Below are 21,394 nucleotides of genomic sequence, written 5' to 3'. Positions count from 1 at the left end.
TGGCCTCACGTCCCGCGGACCCAGTGGCCGAGCCGGCGTGGACCCGGGATGGCTGGGCCGGGGGGTTCGGGGGGCCCGATCGGAGCCGGGGCCCTGGCAGGCAGCGCACGGTCCAAGGTAGCTCCGAGCGTGGACTTTGACCACAGCTGCTCGGACAGTGTTGAGTACCTGACACTCAACTTCGGGCCCTTCGAGACAGTGCATCGTTGGCGGCGCCTCCCGCCCTGCGACGAGTTCGTGGGGGCCCGGTACGGCGGAGTTCAGGGGTCTTGGAGTAGGGGGGTGTCTGAGGAGGTCTTGGGCGGGGTCCAGGGACCGAGGCCGGGGCGTGGTGTCCAGGAGCGATCTGGTGATGGGGGGTGGGGAGGAAGTGGTGGTGTCCAGGATGATGTCCAGGCCATGGGAGGGGGTCCTGAGGGAGTCCTGGAGCAGCGTGGCCTGGGGCAGGTACTAGAGTTAAGCTGTGTTTGTGGGTCTGGAGCTGGGGTCCCGGGGGCTCTGCAGTGGGGTGCGGAGTCCAGAGAGTCCCAGGGCAATGTCTTTGGTTCCCATATACAGGGTCTTGGGGTACAGGTGGAATTTAGGGATCTCTATCAATCTTGGCAGTTGAGAGGTGTTACCTAATTTCTGCACCAGCCCGGGTGCTTAGTCTCATTCCTTGGGTGCCCCCAGGAGGGTCCTGGACTCACTGCCACCCACCCATTCTTCCTTTCCAGGCGCAGCAAGCACACAGTGGTGGCCTATAAAGATGCCATTTATGTATTTGGTGGAGACAATGGGTGAGTGAGTATGAACATGAGGGTGTTTGGACCAGGGAGGGAGGAACATGGTGGTTCGGATGAGGTTAGCTAATCACTCCGTCTCACTTTCTCCGTCTTTGAGGTTACCTGGCCTCAAGGTCCTCAGCACAGCATTCAGTGGATAGCACATGCTTGGGACACAGAAATGTTCCTCTTGTTCTGGGTGGACACAACCTTGAAAGAAACACATCCACCCTGGCAGTCGCTCTCACCAGGCACTTTTCCCTTCACTGAACTCCTTTTTGGGCCTTATCCTCATGCTCACATGGGAGTGTTTGGAGGACACAGTTTTATTTATTTCTCATATTTTCCACTTTTTGGAAAGGTTTTCTCACCTGCCATAAATTTCTGGGAAACAACTTTCCTGACACCGACCTGATGTTTTTGTTGGTGGGCACACCTCCATCCTATGAACTGTTCCCAGTTAAGTTGTGGTTGGTCTCCTTTGGTGAGAGATAATGGCTGAGGTAAACCTTTGGTTTGTGCAGCTGCTTTCTTCTGGTGGTGTTTCCTTAAGACCCATTCCCAGAGGGAAAGAGCTATTTTAGCTCTTATCATGAGCTGGGCCATGTTAAGTACTGGGTGTGGGCATAGCTGGCCATGCTTGCAGAGGAAAAGGGGCTCTGATCTGGGCAGGGAAGCCCAATCTGGAGGGGTTGATGGCCTGAAAGATAAGTAGGAGTGACTCAGGGAAAAGAGGAAGAGGGTTCCAATCGGAGGGATCCGCCTGGGCAATGAATGACCCAGAGGTGGGGGAGTACAGAGTGGCACCAGACCTGGAGTTTGGGCAGGGCATCCCTCCTCCATTAATTCATTTATGTCATCAGGAAAGGCCAGGGATGCTCACCAGGGGTCTGGGAGGCTTGGGAACCTGCTAGATGTGGGGCTGAAGCTTGGTCTCCCGGATAGACCAGGCTCAGTTCAAGTTAGAGCTTTGTGGCTTTGAGCTCAGGCAGGTTTGTTAAGACCACTAATCTGGTCTCCTCCTTTGTATATGGGGTGGCCATATGCCCTGCTCCTGAGGGTCAGTGAGCACAAACCTGTGAAAGACTCAGGACAGGTTTTGCTGTACTGAAGGTGCGGTGTTTGCATATGACCGATTCTGCCCATGAGTCTGTCCCTGCCTCTCAACCACAGGACTTGGCCTGAAGCCCAGAAGGACTGGCCTCTGGTTGGTTCTGCAGCCTTGGTCCTTCAGGACTCCCTCTGCGGGGGCTGACCTGGAGCTAGTAGGATACAAGGACCCCATGAGTACCTGCAGACTAGACAGAAGGGTTTCCTTGGGCGGGGCCCTGGCTTCTAGCCTGTCTCCCCCACAGCCTGTTTCCCTATGAGCAGCCAGAGGGATCCATTTGAAATGCAAGTCTCAGTGTGTGCCTCCTGAGCACATAATCCTGGGATGGCTCCCCTCTCTCTGAGTAAAAGCCCAAACTGTCCTGGCAGTCTGAGAGGCCTATACACTTGTGCCTGCCCTGCTCCTCTGCCTTTGTTTTACACTGGGCTACATCACTGCCTTGCTGTGTTCTGATTGAACCAAGCATCCTCCTGTTCAGGCCCTTGTACTGGCTATTCCCTCCTTCCCAACCCTTCCTGCCTCTCTTCCGAACATACTGTGAGGGAGGCCTTCCTGACTGCCTGGGTCAACTGGACTGTGGCCCTCCCGTCCCCTTCTGCACCTCTTACTGGCTCCATGGTAAGAGTACAGACCACATAGATTACCTCAGAGTTATTTTTGTTTGTTACCTGTCTCCTCCACTGGGGAGAGACCTGAACCCAGCACCCAAACAATTCAGTAAATGTGTGTCACATGACAGGATGAAATAGGAAAAGGCTCACAGGTGTTCACTGCAGGCTTTATGAGAATCCCCCAAACCAGAAAAGGCCTGATGTCCAGTCCAGGGCAGTGGGTGGGCACATTCCCAGGAGTGTTCTATAGCAGGTAGGGTTGGCATGGTAACTGTGTAGCAATAAGCAGAAATATCTTTGCTATAATGTGGCATTAAGAAACAGGATTTGTCTCACTCTGGTTGCAACTTTGTAAAGATTGAGTACAAAGAAAGATGGCGCTCCCTGGGTGGCTTGGTCCCTTAAGCAACTTTGGCTCAGGTCATGATCTCACGGTGTGTGAGTTCAAGCCCCTCATCTGGCTCTCTGCTGTCAGCACAGAGCCCACTTTGGATCCTCTGTCCCCTCTCTCTCTGCCCCTCCCCCTCCCCTCTTCCGCTTGCTCTGCTTGTGCTTGCTCTCTCTCTCAAAAATAAAAATAAACATTTAAAAAAGAAAGAAATAGGGGCACTTGGGTGGCTCAGTTGGTTAAGCGTCCAACTTCGGCTCAGGTCATGATCTCACAGTTCTTGGGTTCAAGCTTCATGTCAGGCTCTGTGCTGACAGCTTGGAGCCTAGAGCCTGCTTCAAATTCTGTGTCTCTGGCTCTCTTTGCCCCTCCCCCACTCGCACTTTGTCTCTCTCTCTCTCTCTTTCTCTCTCTCTCTCTCTCAAAAATGAATAAACGTTAAAAATTAAAAAAGAAGGAAAGAAAGAAAGAAAAAAAGAAAGAAAGCCTCCTGCAGAATCTGAGAGGGGGAGAGAGAGAGCAAGGAGGGACAAATGGGAGGGGAAAAATTACAGTCACATCTCCGCTTCCCAGCTCCTGGCTTCCAGGCTGCATGGCCTCAGGCAGGCCCTTTATCTCCCAGGCTGCTTCCTCTTTTCTAGAGACAGGTGGAGTGTGCAGCCCCCTGGTGCAGATTGAGGGAAGGGTGCAGGGGGTGCCCCATACAGGCCTGGATGCTGGGCTCCTATTGGTTGACTCCCTTCTTCCTTCTTACTGACAAGGGCTGGGCAGTAACTTGCAGGTTTTAGTGGGTGGCCAGTGGATTTGTTTTCCATTTTATTGTGCATCTTTAATGTAGTTACACTGGCTTTGCAATAAAGAGGTGGAAGGAATATCAGAGAGGAGGAAAGGGGCCTCCCCTGGGAAGCTCTGCATTGTGGTGGCACAGCCTCCAAGAAAGAGGTGCTGAGAAATGGGAGTGGGAGGAGGGGTTCTAGAGCCTGGGGTGAGGTGTGAACCCTCAAGCCAGCTGCTGGGTAGCTGGGATCAGACTTTGGACCTGACCCCAGGCAGGCGGGTCCCTGGCAGCCTGGTAGCCTGGTACCCGCACCAGCTGGGGAGCTTTCTTTGTGGTCATCACTCTGGTCCCTTGGGAATCAGCTGGATTCTCTAGGGAATCCCTAGCCCTGGTTGGGTCCCCACAACAGTCCCCACCCCTATCCCTGGGCCGCAGTGTCCATCTCCTGGGTCCTGGAGAGCAGACCAGGACTGACCCCACTTCTCCCTGGCTGTCTTTTAGGAAGACCATGCTCAACGATCTCCTGCGGTTCGATGTGAAGGATTGCTCCTGGTGTAGGTACGTGGTCTCCGGGCCCCAGGTCCCCCTCTTTCCCCTAGAGGTCTGTAGCACCATGCTGGGCCCTGATTGCCAGTAGGGTCATGCTGGGGAGAGCTAGGGAGAAACTGCAAGGAGACAGCTGTGGTCCTTAGTCTTTCCCTCTCTCTCCTGGGTTTCTTTTCCAGTCCACGACTTGGATTGATTATTCTGAATCCTGTTAGGTAAGGGGATCTGTTTGGTCTGGTTGCTGGTCCTCAAATTCTGCCTCCAGAGAGCCCTTCAGTCACTGGGCCTGTTTCCTGGGCCAGCGGCTGTCCTGGGAGCCAACATGGGTGGGGGTGGGGAACGGCTGCTGGGTCTTTTCAGGACTGACACTGTGGGGCCCGTCTTCTGCCCGGAGACCCCACATGGGTAGTGGGCAATACAAGAGCTCTGGCTTCCTGCCACGGATGGCCCTCGCCCCTGTGCAGCCTTGGGAAAGACATTTGCCCTCTCTGAGCACTGCATATTTGTGCCCATCTCCTCCAGTCCAGCCCTACCCAGGGGGAAGCTCACAGCTGAGGGGGAGAAAGGGATCCCAGGATTAGAAGATACTGGGTGTTCTGAGCTCTACCATCTGCTCGTGCAGGAGCACAGACCCTCTGAGTCCCCTGGGTGCCCCACTCTGCAGGAGCTGTGTGTGCAGCCCTCCGTCCCTAGCAGTCCTCTGGGGAGGGGGGGGTGTCTCACCACACCCCTTTGATGGAGGAGGATGTCCAGGCCCAGGACCCATACCTGCCAAGCCTGGAAAACCAGGGTGGCATCATTGTGTGCCACCCACCCTCTGCCCAGGAGACCTAGGTAGTGCTGATATTGCCAAAGAAATTTGTTATTGTTCCTCTCACACTTAGTTTTATAATATAACCAATAGTTACAGATTAATGTTTAAAATCACTCTAAAGACTTTACAGTCCTTTACTAATAATTGCTTAAGCATAAAAGTCTGAAAAGGAGCAGCCCCAGGGAAGCAGTATAAATGGGTTTTTAATTCCATAAATAAAATGCATGGACTACCTCTGTGGAACACAGTGCAGCTGTAAGAACACAAGTATAGCTGATTGGAGAGTGGCAGGAAGACCTAGTCACAGTTTACTGTTAAGCTGAAAAAGCAGATATTACAACATATCTACCGCGTGATTCCATTTTCATAAATTACTCGGAGGCATAAACATGAATAGGAAAGGTGACGGGGTGGGAGGGTGGTGGCCTCAAGGTATAAAGGGTAGTTTCTGGCAAAGGGATTATATACAAGTCTTAATTCTGGTTTTGTGTTTTTTCCTTATTGGCAACTTTTATTATACGTTTCTATATAATGACATAGGTATTACCTACAAAACACAAAAATGAAAGGAATCAGGGAGGTGGCAGGGGCTGCCCTGTGTGGCATGGACTGCACATCTGACCCCTGCTGACACCCACTCTCCGTTTCCCCCCCACCAGGGCCTTCACCACAGGCACCCCACCAGCCCCCCGCTACCACCACTCAGCCGTTGTCTACGGGAGCAGCATGTTTGTATTTGGTGAGCTGCCTCTTCTCTCCTGGGCACTGTGCCCTCTTCTGGGCTCACAGCACCCTTGTCCTGCCCCAGGCCTGGGGCTCACATGCTGTGCATGGCCAACTTCTCTCTGTCCATGCCTTGTCTTTCTCTGCTTGAGTCTTGAGTTCCTGCACTGGTTTGGGGGCCTCTCAAGGGCCCCTGTGGCCCTATGTGCCCCTTTCCCTAACTGTCCCAATTTCCCAGGTTTAGAATTGTCTGCCTCTGTGACTGGGCTGGAAGGTGGCTCTCCTCCCTCCTCTGTCACCCCACCAGGAGCAGAGCACAGGGTTCTGCTCATTTATGTGTCCCCAGAGCCTAACACAGTCAGGCACACAGTAGGTGTTCCCCGAAGTTTATGGAGGGAGTCCCAGAATACATCTTAAGTGAGGCCAGATTCTGCCCCCACCTCCTGGGGTTTAGAGACTCTGAGATGCTGCCTTTGGGTGTGACAGTTTCTCCCTCTCTCTACCCAGGGGGCTACACTGGGGACATTTATTCCAATTCTAACTTGAAGAATAAAAACGACCTCTTTGAATATAAGTTTGCAACTGGCCAGTGGACAGAGTGGAAAATTGAAGGACGGTGAGAGACTTTGCTGAAACCTTTCAGGGTTGATCGAGTGGCTACCGCATTGGGTCCGTGGTGGCAGCCGGCCTGGGATGTGGCCCCTATAGCATTACAGAAGAAGAGCCTGAGACTCAGAGAGGCCTGAGCTCTGCTCATTCCCAGCTGTGCCTGTTTGAGGCCTTTGCCCTGCTCTTAGATTCTCTCCTTTCAGAGAGCAGAAGGGACCCTGATGTACTGCTGATGGGCGCATCTCTCCTGTTTTGCAAGCATCCCCCTTTGATATTTTGGTGGTGGCTGGGAGAGGGCTTTACCCTGTGGGCATCTGAATTCCTTATCCCACTGCCCTGCCTCATGAGCTCAGCCTTATGACACCCAGATGGCATCCCAGAGCCCCGGTGTCAGCAAATGTAGGCACAGTGGCCCTGGGGTCCCGGCTGGTGTTATGGGGCCACAAGGTTCAGGTCTGTGCTGGGCGGCCTCGCTCCTCACCCCCTCCCTCATCACACTACAGGTTGCCGGTCGCTAGGTCTGCCCATGGCGCCACGGTATACAGTGACAAGCTGTGGATCTTTGCTGGCTATGATGGCAATGCCAGGTAGGTGGTGCCCAGCCCGTGTACCCAGCCCCTGAGCAGCCCTGTAAGTGTACCAAGGCCCAGAGCGGGACTTCCTGGCATGGGAGGGCTCAGGTGGGGGTTTCTCAAGAGGGTAGCGTTGTGGACAGGAGGGACGGGGTGGGGGGCTGGGGTGCCTGGGTGGCTCAGTCAGTTAAGCATCTGACTTGATTTTGGCTCAGGTCATGATCTCACTGTCAGTACGGAGCCCACTTGGGTTCATCTCTCCCTTTTTCTCTGCTCCTCCCCCACTCGTACATGTGTGTGCATGTGCGCTCTTGCCCTCTCAAAATAGATAAACTGAAAACAAAAAGGACTGAGGGGAAGAAGATGGGTAGGATGGAGGTGAGGGGCAACTGAGTGGAGCTCTTGCCCAACCCGACAGAGGTCAGAAGGCCTGGCACCCCTGAGACCCCTCCTGGGGGTATCTGAGGAGGTGGCAAGCCTGGCCCATTTTTGTGCAGCTATCTGAGGATGTGCTGCATTTTTCTGATTACAAAAGTAGCATGTGATCATTCCCCAAGACTTCAGCATTATAGAAACTCCAAGAGGTGGGGCACCTGGCTGGCTCAGTTAGAAGAGTATGTGAGTCTCAATCTTGGAGTCGTGAGTTCGAGCCCCAGGTTGGGTATGGAAATCACTAAAAAAAAAAATTTTTTTTGAAACAAACAAACGCTCCAAGGGATGCGATGTTAGTGGTGGTTTCTGCATGTGTTGCCTCTCTGAAGTCCTCTCCGAGCCCCGGGGGTCTGCCGAGTGGGACTGACCCTGCTACACTGGCTAGATGTTGTGCTTAAGACCATGTGTTCCTGTCTGGGCTGGGGGGATACCTAGCAGGGATTCAGTGCATCCCCCCTGGCCCTGACCCTGGAGCCCCCACCTCATGGCTACTCCATAGGCCCCTGATCAGAGTCCTGCGTGATGTGTCCTTCCTCCCTGGAGCCATCTCTCCCGGCCAGGCCCACCCTGCCACCAGCTCCAGCTGTGCAGATCCTGACCCCTCTGTCCTAATGCAGGTTGAATGACATGTGGACCATTGGCCTCCAGGACCGGGAGCTCACATGCTGGGAGGAGGTGAGGGGTTTGGGGGGCTGGGGCAGGCAGGGAAGGCAGGGGCTTGGGGGGCCAGGGTGGGGCCGGCAGGGAGGGGAGGGGCAATGGAGGGGCAGAGGTGGGGCAGGGGAGGGGCTGCTTTGTTCTCTTTGCCAAATCCTAGCCTGTCCTCAGCCTCACCCTCCCTGCTGACTTCCTGCCCAATTCCAGCAGCACTCACCTAGTGACTAAATCCTCTGTGCTTCAAATGGCAGCATGTCCTGGTGACTGGTGCCACTTAGGTAGAATCCACCCTCATTTGAACACAGCAAGTTCAGCATGCTGTCTGGTGTCCTGCTCCCTGCTGTTTCTGGGCAATCTGTCCATCTGCTCCATTCTTTCCCCTGGAGTTTCTTTCCCCCCATGTGTGATTTTTAGCCCCAGTTGTTAAAAACTGGGCCCATTTAGGTGGATGAGGTGGGGCTTTAAGCTGTTCCATAGAACTTAATCTATGAACCCTCATTCACAGAAGTTTCAAGAATGAAAGTAGTCCCAGTTCAGCAGTGTAAGTCTCGACCCTGTGAACCCGGTCCCATGAGGGCTCGGGCTGAGCTGCCTTCCCTACCCCAGGTAGCGCAGAGCGGTGAGATCCCACCATCCTGCTGCAACTTCCCAGTGGCCGTGTGCCGGGACAAGATGTTTGTGTTCTCAGGGCAGAGTGGAGCCAAGATAACCAACAACCTCTTCCAGTTTGAATTCAAGGACAAGACGTGAGTGTTCTGGTGGTGGCACCCACATCTGTGTCTGGAGCTGTCCTCGTGAGCTTCCGACACAGCAGGGCAAGTTACCCTTCCAGAGCAAGGAGGTGCAGGTGCCTTCATACAGACTGTGCAAGCAGGCTCCTTAGTGTGTGGCTACAGCTCAGCAAGATGGGGCTCAGCTGGCCTCTCTCTCTGTCCAGTGTGAAGGACGGCTCCTGCCCCACAGACGGCCTGGTCAGTGTCACCAGTAACAAATGTGGCTGGAATAGATCTCATACGATGGAAGAAACCTGGAGGGGTGCTCAGGCCCTGAGAGCGTCCAGCCTATGCTGTCCTTGACCAGCCCTCGTGATGGGGACTGAGCCCTGGAGGTGGCACAGACTGGGTCTTGGCTCTGGGAGTGAATGGAGGGGAGGGAACAGGGAGCTTCTGCTGTAAGCCAGGGAGGCTCAGGAGGGGACTTGGAGTTGCCCTGGAGCCCAGCACTGTCCATTCAGAAGGAGGAAGGTCAAGGCATCTGAGGCAGAGGGAATCCCGCTGACACCCACCCAGCTCTCCTGTGGCTCTCATGAGAGCAGCCGGGCTTGAGCCAGCCTGCCTCTCCATCCTGGCCTTGGTGCTTACAGCAGTGGGCAGCAAAGAGGGCTCAGCACCAATAGGAACAGACCTGGTGAGGTGAGAGAGCTTGGAAGTAGAGGCCAAGAAGGCTCAGATGTGGGGAGGGGTTGAAGGGCAGATATGCAGGCTCTGGATAGGTGGACAAGTGGCTAATCTGGGAAGGGTGCTCAAGGAGGTACAGGTATTGGAGGAGACGCAGGGCCTGAGGACTGTTCAGGGATGTGGGGGCTGAGGAAGGTGCATTGAGGGAGCAGAGGGCTGTGGGGTGGGGGACCCAGGCCAGAGATGGGGGGCAGAGCTGCAGCTGGGGGCAGAGTGGACAGGGGTAGGAAGAAAACCAGGGGAGGTATGGCCACCAGCACCAGCCCAGGCTGGGTGTTAGGAGATCCCGGGGGCCACTGGCAGCAGAGGAGTCCCACGGGGTGGAGTCAGTGTGGTGCTGCCTTCCTCGGGCTGGCCTGCTCCCAGCCCCCAGACAGCCACCTGCCCAGTGTCATGCCTGTGCCCTTTGCTCCCACACACACAGAGGTGAGAGTGAACACACCCTGGCCTTTAGGCTGTGCATAGGTGGGCAGATCCTGTGGTGTGGGCATCACATAGGGCCCATTCCCCATGGGGCCACAGAGGGCTGCTGGTGTGAGGCACTTAGCACTGGGGTCCTTACAGAGCACCTCTGCCCTACCCCATTCCCAGATGGGCATTCAGGACCCCTGCCACCTGGAGATGGGCTTTGCCCAGGCAGGTCTCCTGCATGCTGGACAACCTCCCCGCAGCAGGGGCACCTGTCAAGCCCAGCATGTGCCAGGTGCAGGGGTCAGCATGGAGCCAGATGGCATGGCCCACCTGGCCAGGATCTGTTTGGGTTCCAAAGAGGATACGTTGGAAGCTGTTGGGGATTCCTGGGAGGGTAGAGAATGTAGGAGCAGCATTGGGAGGTGGGGTCCTGGTGGCTCCCAGGAGCAAGGCCTTGGCTGTGGGGATCATCCCACATGTTGGAGTGGTGGACATATCTCCATTCCCCCAGAGAGTGGAATTGCCTCACCATACAGAGACTGGCCACCTCTCCTGCCTGCCACTGCTGCCTGGTTTATAGCTGGGAGACAGAAAAGGACTCGGGCAGGACCCCATGGTGGGCTGAGTGGACCTAGGCAGAGCTGGTGCCAGAGCAAAAGGGGATGCCCTGCAGTGCATGCCCTACCTTGACCCGGCTGGTCTCCCCAGGGGCTTCAGGGCACTTCCAGCTGGTGCCTGCTGTGGGGAGGCCTCAGAACCCAGGTGGAGGCCGTGGGGGAACAGGAGCCCCCACTCTGGCACTAGTTTACTGTCATGTGCCCTTAGGTGGACACGCATCCCCACCGAGCACCTACTCCGTGGCTCCCCACCACCCCCGCAGCGGCGCTATGGGCACACCATGGTGGCCTTTGACCGCCACCTCTACGTGTTTGGGGGTGCGGCAGACAACACACTGCCCAATGAGCTGCACTGCTATGATGTGGACTTCCAGACCTGGGAGGTTGTCCAGCCCAGCTCAGACAGTGAGGTGAGTGCTTCCGGGCACAGGTGGCCAGGGTTGTCCAGGCCTGAGGGCTGGGAGGCCTGATTCACCTGCTCCCACCACCCTGCAGCTCCTCACAGCCTCAGAGGGCTCCCAGGGCTCTAGATGGCCAGCAGGAGCAAAGCCCGGATGACTGAGGCCCTCAGCCCTGGACGCCTGCCTTGACCAGACCCTAGGCCCTGGGCCCTTGTTCTCCATCTTGCAGCCTACAGGCTTTTAACATTTCACTTCCCATCATATCTGCATGGTGCTGAGGATGTTCTCCCAGAACGTCCACCCTGACTGCTGCTGGCTCCCCTTCTCAGCCATGCTGCGAGCTCCCTCATCCTGTGGCTCTTTCCCCTCCCAAACCTGTCCCCAGAGCGCTCTCACTCTTGAACAGGGTCAGCAGGAGGCTGGTCTGTGGTGTCTTGCCTGGCCCTTGCTGACTGGTCCCATGCCCGCATGTCTCTCCCCTCCAGGTCGGTGGGGCTGAGGTGCCAGAGCGAGCATCTGCTTCTGAGGAGGCGCCTGCCCTGGCCTCTGAGGAGCGGGGTGGCTTCAAGAAGTCCCGAGATGTGTTTGGCCTGGACTTTGGCACCACCACAGCCAAGCCGCCTGCCCCGCCGGCCTCAGAGGTGAGGGTTGGCGCCCTCGCTCCTCTCCATCACTCCCTGATGCCAGTCCTGTGGTCAGCCTCTCTCACAGATAGGGAGACTGAGGCTTAGAGAAGTACTTGTTAGGGTCACTTATCTCCTCCCCTCCCCACCTCCACCCAGCTGCCAAGCGGAAGGCTCTTCCACGCAGCTGCTGTGATCTCGGACGCCATGTACATCTTCGGGGGCACCGTGGACAATAACATCCGCAGTGGGGAGATGTACAGGTTCCAGGTGGGGCTCATGGACCGACTGCAGGGGAGCCAGCCAGGGTGGATGGGTCCCAGATGATGGAAACTGAGGCCCCGTAGGTAGGGGTGGGACTTGTCCAAGGGGACCAGAGCCAGGGGTCTAGTGGGATGGCAGCCTTCCCGAGGAGTCTGGAAGACAGGGTGGGGAACTCTAGGCCGAGGGCAGTCTGAGGAACCTCTGTGCAGGGTGGGGTGGGTGGGGCAACATTGGGGGCTCACAGTGGAGCCAGTGGAGGCCGGGGAGCAGGCTTGGGCCAGTGGAGGGAGCTGGGCTGAGCTGGGCTGGGCAGTGTGGCTTAGAGGGGGGCAGAGCCTGGGCCAGTGCTGGCTTCCTTGGGCAACACTGGGTCTCCTCCCACAGTTCTCTTGTTACCCCAAGTGCACACTGCATGAGGACTACGGGAGGCTGTGGGAGAGCCGCCAGTTCTGCGACGTGGAGTTTGTGTTGGGCGAGGTGGGTGCCCTCCCTATGCCCAGCCTGTCCCCTGTACTGCAGGGTGGAGGCTGTGCCCTGAGGCACTGCTGGCCTACCCCTTGTGCCTGGAGTCCTAGAGCCCTTACCTGGCTGTCTGGGCCTCCGTCCCAGCCAGGATGAGGGTTCTGTGCTCCCCACCAAGGTGTCATTCTTGCTCCAGAAGGAGGAGTGTGTGCAGGGCCATGTGGCCATTGTCACCGCTCGGAGCCGCTGGCTCCGCAGGAAGATCATGCAGGCACGGGAACGGCTAGCCCAGGTGAGGTGCTGCCCAGTCCCTCCTGCCAGGACAGTGGCATCTGTGGGGTGCCCCTGAGCTCCCCTTCCTCTCCCTATAGAAGCTGGAGGAGGAGGCAGCCCCCGCTTCCAAGGAGGACCCTGGTGCAGCTGTCGGGGGGGGCCCGGCCGCCCCTGCTGCACGTGGCCATCCGCGAGGCCGAGGCCCGGCCCTTTGAAGTGCTCATGCAGTTCCTGTACACGGACAAGATCAAGTACCCGCGGAAAGGTGCGCTGGGGGTGGGAACAGGGTGGACAGGCACACAGCCTGAGGCCTGGCGGCCACCACCACTCATATCCACTGGTGTGGTTGAGTTGCCTGATGACCCAGACCCACACTCCTCTGAAAGAAGCCCTGGACCCTGTCCTCCCCTCCGCCCTGCCCCGCACCTTCTCCCTCTCTCCATGACTCTGAGGTTCAGGGAGCTCTTGGATGCAGGCCACGTGGAGGATGTGCTGCTCATCATGGATGTCTACAAGTTGGCACTGAGCTTCCAGTTGTGCCGCCTGGAGCAGCTGTGCCGACAGTACATCGAGGCCTCCGTGGACTTGCAGAACGTGCTGGTTGTGTGTGAGAGTGCCACCAGGCTGCAGCTGGGCCAGCTGAAGGTGCGGGCCGGTGTGCATGGCCCACCCCGCCTACCACAGGCCCCCGTCCCCTGCTGCCAACACCAACCCCAGGCTACTGACCCCCGCTGCAAGCTGCTGCCCCTGCCCTGCTGCTGCCAACCTGCACCCCGGGCTGCCAACTCTCGCCACAGGGCCCCCATACCCCGTTGTCAAACACTACCCCAGGCTGCCGACCCCTGCCACAAGCCCCCTGTTCCCTGCCCCGGCCCAAGTCCTCCTGCCCAGGCTGCTGCCCCATCGGCCAAGGCCTGACCCTGCTTGCCTGCTCCGGCTTGTGTGTCCCAGGAGCATTGCCTGAACTTCGTGGTGAAGGAGTCCCACTTCAATCAGGTGATCATGATGAAGGAGTTTGAACGCCTCTCTTCCCCACTGATCGTGGAGATTGTGCGGCGGAAGCAGCAGCCACCTCCCCGTGCTCCCTCAGAGCAGCCCGTGGACATTGGTAGGGATCCAGTCCGCATCCCTGAGGCAGCAGAACGGGATTGTATTCACCCTGGGTGGAGACCTGGGAGCCATGGAAGTACCTGCCAGGCCCTCAGGGTGGGGTGTGGGTACCGGGGGTGCCCAGAGCGCTCCTGGGGCTCCTGCATGGGCAGACAGGGAGGCAGGTCAGGCTCATTGGAAGGAAGAGCCCCTGACCTATGGGGCATCCTACCACAGCTGTGTGCCTGAGGGTGGAGAATCTCCTGAGCCCGTTTCCAGAGGTGAGCACGGGTCCCACTCTAGTGAGGGTACCTGCCCTGACATCAGGTTTGACAGCTCTGTTGGGAGCAGTGTGCTCAGGGTCAGTGACTAGTTGCAAGCTTCTTTTCTAGGCATGCCCACCCTTTGGGGCCTAGTGAGAGGTAAGCTCAGTCCAAAGACTTCAGACATTCCTGGTAGCTCCCTGTGCCCACCTAGTCCGGGGAGGGACATCACAATCTCCTTCATCCCCTGACTCTCCCTGGGGTCTGTGCTGCATCTGGCCATTGGCCCTGGGTGACACAAGGAGGGACACAGTGCTTGCCAGACCCAGAGGGGGCTCAAGCATAAGGGTAGGGAGGAGGGCTCAGTGGGCTGAGTTGGGGAGATCAGACTCTGGGGGTCGGGCAGGCCTAAGGGCCGTGTTTGGGGCTGAGGGGAGAAGGTAACAGGGCCTGTTAGTGCCTCAAGGGCCAGAGTGAGCCTTCTGGCCTGGGAGACGTTTGTTCAGGGCAGCAGCATGGGCAGATGTCCAGGAAGCAGTGCCTGGGGCCCTGAGGCCCAAATCCGATGGCTGAGTCTGCAGAGGGGCAGGAGGCATCTGCTCGGGGTCCCTCTACACCAACCCCTGCCCTCCCTACCAGGCACATCTCTGATCCAGGACATGAAGGCATACCTGGAGGGGGCAGGTGCAGAGTTCTGTGACATCACTCTGCTGCTGGATGGGCACCCAAGACCGGCCCACAAGGCCATCCTGGCCGCTCGCTCCAGGTGGGTGGGGGTGTGGCTACAGGGCAGGGCAGGGCAGTCCTGGGCACAGCTTCTGTTTGCCGAGAGCCAGGACTCGAATGCCCCTGTCTGCAGCTACTTTGAGGCCATGTTCCGGTCCTTCATGCCCGAGGACGGGCAGGTGAACATCTCCATCGGGGAGATGGTGCCCAGCAGGCAGGCCTTTGAGTCCATGCTGCGCTACATCTACTACGGCGAGGTCAACATGCCGCCCGAGGACTCTCTGCATCCTCCCTGCCATGGGTGCTCCCAGGTCACCTCTGGAGGTCCGAGTCCCCAGCTTAGGCAGCTTTGGAGCCTCGTGGGTGGGTTCTGGCCTAGCGATTTCCTGAGGATTTCCTGGTACCTAATGCTCTCCCAGCAGTTGGTCAGCAGGCACAGAGAGGTTGGCAGCTGGGAGGGATGGGTGGGTTCTTGACTCTCACAACTGCCCAGAGGAAGTGGTCCTGTGTTATAGGTGAGTAGATCACCGTGGAGTGATTCCTGGTCATGTCACTTCATGGGGGCCTGCACATGGGTGCAAGATGCCTTTCAGGGCTCTGTGAAGCCACAGTTAGTTCTGCAAATGTGCATATGGGTATTTTCCTGGGAGAGGATTTTGGGTTTTCTTTGGATCTTGAATAGGGCTTCAGAGTCCATGTAGAGAGCAAGTCAGTGTCCTGCCTGGATTGGAGCCCTTGTGCTGGTCCCTTGGGGTGGGGGTGGGGGGCGGTTTCCTTGTTCTGAGCACACAGGAGGAGGCAGCCACAGTCTCAGGCTTCCTCTGCCCCTGGTGCACGCGGGGCTCCAGCTGCACCCTCCCAGGGGAGATGCACAGGTGGCGGGAGGACGAGCTCCTTTGGCTGGCAGCTCCTTAACCAGCCCCCAGCTACCTGTTTGCGGCTCCCTACTATTACGGTTTCTACAACAACCGGCTGCAGGCGTACTGCAAGCAGAACCTGGAGATGAACGTGACAGTACAGAATGTACTGCAGGTAGCTCGGCGGGTGCTCATGGGCCTTCCTGAACCTGGGCGGGTGGGGGAGGGATGGGGCAGCACCTCAAGGAACCTGCCGTTCCAGATCCTGGAGGCAGCTGACAAGACGCAAGCACTGGACATGAAGCGGCACTGCCTGCACATCATCGTGCACCAGTTCACCAAGGTCAGGGCCCTCCCAGCCCAGCACTCCCTGCCAACCCATCTTTAGGACCCACTTCTGCCCGCGTTAGCCTTGGCCAGGTGTGGGGTGGGGGTGCGTGGAATCTGCTCATCTCCTGCAGCAGTGGTCCCTGGGGTTAGCCAAGCAGAGTACCCACCCACTGGCCATTTGGAGTCAGCCTGTGCCCTGGCTTGGTTGAGCTCCTTCGAGACTCTGGAGCCCACTCTGGCCCTCATGGGAATCTGGTTCCATCCTGTTTGGGCCTTTTGGTTGCCTCCTGCAGGTGTCCAAGCTGCCCACACTGCGCTCGCTGAGCCAACAGCTGCTTCTTGACATCATAGACTCCCTGGCCTCCCACATCTCTGACAAGCAGTGCGCAGAGCTTGGAGCTGACATATGAGGCCCCATGTGGTGCTGGCCCACTCGAGGAGAATAACCATGCCTGTTCCTGCCCTGCCCACTGCAGACTATGCTGGCCACGCTCAGGCCTCAGGTGGAGTGGTTGGACCTGCCAGCCGAGGGGCAGGGTGCCCAGAGTCTCCGGAGGGAAAGAGGACATGGGGGGCTCTGGATGCCCCATTTCACTGCTAAGGACAAGTCCCACAGGGAGTGATGGTAAAACAGACCCCCTGGGTGGCACCCTCTCAGTTGGAGGTGTGGGTGGGAAGCCAGGGCCCAGCAGTGGGGAGAGCCCATTGTGGAGCTGGTTTGAGGCTGCCCATCCAGCAGGGACTGTGTATGGCTTGTGGGTCTGGCCACTGGATCCTATTGCCCCGAGACCCCTGATGTGGGCTACATAGTACCACCTCACCTTCACTGGGGTTGCTCTAAGGGCCCCTACTGTCATCCAGAGCTTGTGGGTGGACAATAGTAACAGGCAGATGAAATCTGACTCAGGATGAATTTTGTGAAGGGCCCTGATGCCGAACTGGGCCTTGGCTTCCAGAGGGGCTGCAGGATCCCACTCTACTGTGTACACATCAGGAGTCCCCAGTTGTGCCAGGGAGACGTCGGTGAAAGTGCCCCCCCCCCCCAGGTCCCCATCTGTCCCTAAGTATTTATTCTTTGTCATAGACATGCCATTAAGACCATAGTAGTGCTACCTATTACACCTCATGGGTACAGGCCCCACGGGTGGACTCCGGCCCTCAGCTGTCCCTGAGCTGGGGATGGATCATGTGGCCCAAGTGCTTGAGACTGGCCAATCCCATCCGGTCTTCTATCCGTGTCAGCAACTCCCAGCCACATCTAGGGATACCCAGGGATATGGGGTGGGGAGGGGAGAGGGGTTGCAGCAGAAATCCTGAAGTCCCAAGGCCGCCTTGCTCCTGCCTAGGCTGGGAAGCTAAAGGATTGGGCACCATGTCCTTTCCTGCCCCCCAACAGAAGGCCCTGTGTGAGTCCACCCTAATACAACAGGCACTTCTGCCTCCTCTCTGGGAACGAGAACCCCAGGGACCCTTCTGCCCTGGCTGCCAGGAAGCCACGTTGGGGGGAAACAGTCCCCCTGTCTCCTCCCTCCAGTTGCATCCCCATGCAATGGCACTTGCCACTCCTTGGCCCTTGCTGAAGAGCCCCAGATGGTGCCACGTAGTTGGACAGGGAGCCCTGGTCCCAGGTGGGCATCCTTAGGCAAGAGGAGTCCATTCATAAGGCTGCCGGCAAGCTAGGAAATGGCCTGGCACAAGATGAGCCTTGGTGAACAACTGCAAACCCTGCTCTACAGTGGACCCTTGTAACTGGTCATTTGACTTTTTCTTCCAGACATATGAATAAATGAAGTTACACATCAAGGACCCTAGAAAGCCAATTTCACAGCATTGTGTGGCACTTTCCAGGACTAGAGAGAATTCAGCTATGCTCTTGGGGCTACTGTAGCCACGGCCAGCAGGGAGGTCATGTGTGCAGTTAATCACCCTGCACACTGAACCGTCTGCTACAATCACAGACTCAGGGAAGCCTACTTTCCAGTCAGCTTGAAGAAAAATGGGGACTCCAGTTGAGGCCAGGATTGCTGTCTTCATGCCTGCCTCCAAGTTTCCCCCACCTCTTCTCAGACCTCCGGGGACTAGAAGTGTCACTTGCTGGGCCCTTACTACTTGCCAATCATAGTAGCACTAGGTCAGAAATTGCCATCTTTGTCCGTTTTTCAGATGAGCCAGGCCCAATGTAAGTGGGTGGCTGGTCTGCAGGCTGGGGTTCAGATGTTGTACCCTACTGACTGCTGGGCAGATTAGGCTAGTGGATAAAAGCCATGCAGGTGTCCTTGTAAAGAGACTGACTCTGGCCTGGGTTTCAGAAATGTTTTCAAAGGGACTAGACTACTTTTGTCTGGGCTGTTTCAGGTACCAAGGAGAGGGTGCCTGGCACTGTTGCTGGCCTCTGCTCACACCATCCTGTCCCTCAAAACCCTGTGGGGACTGGAGTTGCATGAGGTGGGGTGGGCAAAAAGCTGGATTTTCTGCTCTTCACCGCTGAGAGCTTGGATAATTGGGGAGGGGCCCCAGCCCCTAGCTGAGCCACATAGCAGGGCCTCCTAGAATCCACTTTATTATGGCATCTGGCAGGTCTGGTGGACACAGCTCAGATGGGGTCCTTCTCCAGGTGGATTCTAAGGGGGGAAGAGGCTGAAGCCCTAAGAGGCAACCTCTCAAGTCAGCTCCGGGCCCAGCAGCCCCTCACTCAAGCCATGCTGTTGCTCAGCTGCATGGCAAAGTCCTGCACATGCTCCTTCAGAGTCTGGCGGGCATCTGCCTGTGCCCGCTTCTCCCGTGCCCGCTCTTGCTGCAGCTTGCTCAGCCGCAGCCGCAGCCGCTGCTCTCGCCTCTTGCAAGCCTGCAGCTGGCGCTGGGCCTTGTCCAGGGCATCGAGTGCGGCCTCAGCCCGCCGTTTCCAGAGCAGGGCACTGCCCACCTGGTAGCTGTGCTCATTCTGGATATAGGCTCCGGCTGGGGGTGGGAGACGAAGCATGTAGGCTGAGGGGGAGACAGGCCGTGGCTCAAGGGGGGATGGCTGCCGCTCTGGCTCCCGCTCCGGCGAGGGCTGGGCACTGCAGCCTGCTTCATCTGCCTGGGCACCCAGGGGCCCCAAGAGGTCTGAGAAGGGGCTGCTGAGGCCAGCCTCCAGCCTCCCAGTGGGAGAGGCAGGCAAAGCAGCAGGTGCTGAGGCCTCTTCCACAGGAAAGCAGGCGACATCAGCAGGTGGTGGTGGAGAAAATGGAGTCGTGGGCCCACGGCCCTCAGAGCAGCTGAGAGAAAAGAGAGACACACACTAATAGGCCAGGCCAAGGCCTTGCCAGACTCTACTTCACCGGCCCACCCTAGTCTACTCTACTGGTTTAGAACCCTGTCCAGCAAGACTGCTGGCACACATCCTAAAGCCCAGTCTCTCAGATTTGGGGTGGGAATGGGGCACCCTCCACCCACAGCACATACCGCTTCCTGCATCGCCGGAGCCGGCTGACGTCGGGGGGGCCAGGTGGGTAACTGTGCCCCTTGGTCTTGGTTGTCCGGCGTAACTTGGAGAAGGACTCAAATATCGTGGGAACTGCCCCCTCCTTCAGCCTGTGATACCCGCTGTGGGGAAAAACAGCCTGGATAAGGTGGACAATAAGCATTGCCCCCCAGGGCCAGCTGCAGGACACAGAGCTAGCATGCCCCCAGCACCCCAGATCAGGCTCTCCCATGCTAGCACAGTGGGAGGTGGGTAGGCATGTTGCCAGCACTTAGTTTAGGGAATGCCACTTTAGGTAGAATTACACCAATCTCTTTCCTGCAGGGCTCTTCAAAATTAGACGTGTAAAAAAAGACCGTACTAGAACTAGGCTGACCAGCCAAAACGAATAATTTCATTGTGGGAGCGCCTGGGTGGCTCAGTTGGTTAAGCATCTGCCTTCAGCTCATATCATGATCTCACAGTCCGAGAGCTCGGGCCCCGCACCAGGGCTCTGTGTTGACAGAGCCTGGAGCCTGCTTCGGATTCTTTGTCTCCCTCTCTCTCTGCCCCTCCCCTGCTCACGCTCTGTCTCTCTCTCTCTTTCTCTCAAAAATAAACATTAAAAAAAATTTTTTTTAAAGAATAATTTCATTGTGGATTTGCTGGGAGGACTGGGGTTCTAAAGAATAGCCTTTGAAAAAGCTAATGTTTTCCTCTCCTGTCTCTAGCACAGTTACCCTGAGGGGGTGGGTCTTACTGTCACCGAGGTGCAAAGCTGGGAAAAAGCAGCCACACCGCGTAACCAGGTCGTCCTGGGCTCCAGCCAGTGGCTTCAGGATCGTCCTCATCTGGCCGTACAGCTGCCCCAATCGGCCGACTACTCTGATGCTTCAAACCCTGCCCCAGTGACCACTGCCACAGAGGCTCACCTGATTCCCACCAGCTCAAAGCAGTTCTCCTCGAAGTGCTTGGAGCAGAAGTAGATGTACTCGGAAGCCGGGTCCCACAGGCCCTGGCCGCTGGGGTCCAGCCGCTGGCAGTTGGCCAGCCACAAGCCTCGCCTCGGGTTGTCCTTCTTGGGAAGTCTGCGGAGCCACAAACCAGTAAGCACCAGGGTGTCTGTAGCCCTGGGCTGAAGCTGCTCAAGCACTCCAGACGGCAAGGACTGGTCATGCACACGCCACCACCAGACCTCCCTTCAACCCTGCCAGGTAAACACCTCCCACCAAGGTCCAGATGAGGAAACTGAGGCCTCGAGGAAAGCAACTTCCTTAGCGTCACCTGGCAGGTGAGAGTCAGAAAGCGGAGGGACGCAGGCTGGTGGACCTCCCATGCTTCTTCTCCCACCTAGGCTCAGTCGCACCCGCCCCGCCCCTCTCCCCCCTACAAATACAAGCATCGCGCCAACCAGAGGAAAGCGCATGCGCAATCGTGGCTCCACGAAGAGGGTAAAACCGGCGCAGGCACACGTGAGCCTTCGCGTGCCAGCACGCAGGCGCGCTGACCTGTGGAAAGAGATGCCGCGGTTGCGCGTCTCGCGCGTGTCCCTTGTGCAGCAGCCGGCGGCGGAGCAGTGACGCGGCATCTGGGGAAGAGGCGGGAGCTTGCTCGTGGGCGGCTCTCCAGGCCCGGAAGGGCCTCGCGCCCCCAGCCGCCGTTCCGCTCCTGGCGGCCCTGGCCTGCCGGGTCTCCCCCGGCCCGATCTCGCCCGAGCCCCGTCCCAGCCCGTTCTCCTGACTCCCGTCAGCGGCACTCACGATCTCGCCATTGCTGCGCCGCCGAAGTCTCGCGAGGAGTGGAGCGCGGTGGAAGTTGATACCATAGAGACTCGGAAGAGCGAGGCACTCGACCCAGGGGCGGGGCGAAGCGGGCACCGGAAGTAGCGGGAGCGTAATGTTGCTGCCAGGTCTGCGTCGTCCCACCCTCCTTGAGCGCCTGCGCGGTAGTACACTCGGGCTCTTGGCATTTAGGCAAAACTCTTGGCCGTCAACACCTCGGCACCGAAGGAGCGGCGCCCCGGTCGTTGGCGCAGAGTCCCCGTAGTGTATGGGTCTGCTGGCGCGGCAGCGGGAAACCGGCAGGGTCCCGGGATCCACGCTGGCAGCCCGGGAAAGGCTAGACTGCAAAAAGGAAACTCCCAACTAGTAAAAGGGGCCAGAATACGTGATCAA

General features: G+C 57.7%; 2 protein-coding genes across 3 annotated transcripts; one reads left to right on the top strand and one right to left on the bottom strand.

The window, feature by feature from the left end:
- Window positions 1-21: 21 nt before the first annotated feature.
- LZTR1 (leucine zipper like post translational regulator 1) lies at window positions 22-17,577 on the top strand. The gene is given in 22 exon segments (XM_040464676.1): window positions 22-248; window positions 717-779; window positions 4,154-4,210; window positions 5,672-5,751; window positions 6,243-6,351; window positions 6,848-6,931; window positions 7,966-8,023; window positions 8,612-8,751; window positions 10,699-10,900; window positions 11,377-11,532; window positions 11,674-11,784; window positions 12,163-12,255; window positions 12,437-12,532; window positions 12,612-12,662; window positions 12,664-12,778; window positions 12,989-13,158; window positions 13,465-13,621; window positions 14,505-14,631; window positions 14,725-14,874; window positions 15,518-15,623; window positions 15,711-15,791; window positions 16,072-17,577. Coding segments are annotated over 22 exon segments (2,523 nt in total). The 5' UTR covers window positions 22-48; the 3' UTR covers window positions 16,189-17,577.
- Window positions 17,578-18,275: 698 nt separating this feature from the next.
- Window positions 18,276-21,098, bottom strand: THAP7 (THAP domain containing 7). Of its 2 annotated transcripts, XM_040464687.1 has the most exons (5): window positions 20,981-21,097; window positions 20,729-20,808; window positions 20,153-20,308; window positions 19,223-19,363; window positions 18,276-19,035 (listed from the first exon to the last, which is right to left on the bottom strand). In XM_040464687.1, exons 2-5 carry the CDS (start codon window positions 20,806-20,808, stop codon window positions 18,471-18,473), a joined length of 942 nt encoding a protein of 313 aa, XP_040320621.1. In that variant the 5' UTR covers window positions 20,981-21,097; the 3' UTR covers window positions 18,276-18,470. The 2 variants fall into 2 exon arrangements, with proteins under 2 accessions (XP_040320621.1, XP_040320622.1); XM_040464688.1 differs by lacking the exon at window positions 20,153-20,308 and having other exon boundaries at window positions 20,981-21,098.
- Between the last annotated feature and the right edge of the window lie 296 nt (window positions 21,099-21,394).

The sequence above is a fragment of the Herpailurus yagouaroundi genome, unplaced genomic scaffold, assembly GCF_014898765.1.
Source record: "Herpailurus yagouaroundi ecotype Mexico unplaced genomic scaffold, PumYag 490, whole genome shotgun sequence".
NCBI classification, from domain to species: Eukaryota; Metazoa; Chordata; class Mammalia; order Carnivora; family Felidae; genus Herpailurus; species Herpailurus yagouaroundi.
The sequence above is the reverse complement of the archived record's forward strand: the minus strand, read 5'-3'. Positions and strand labels throughout refer to the sequence as shown.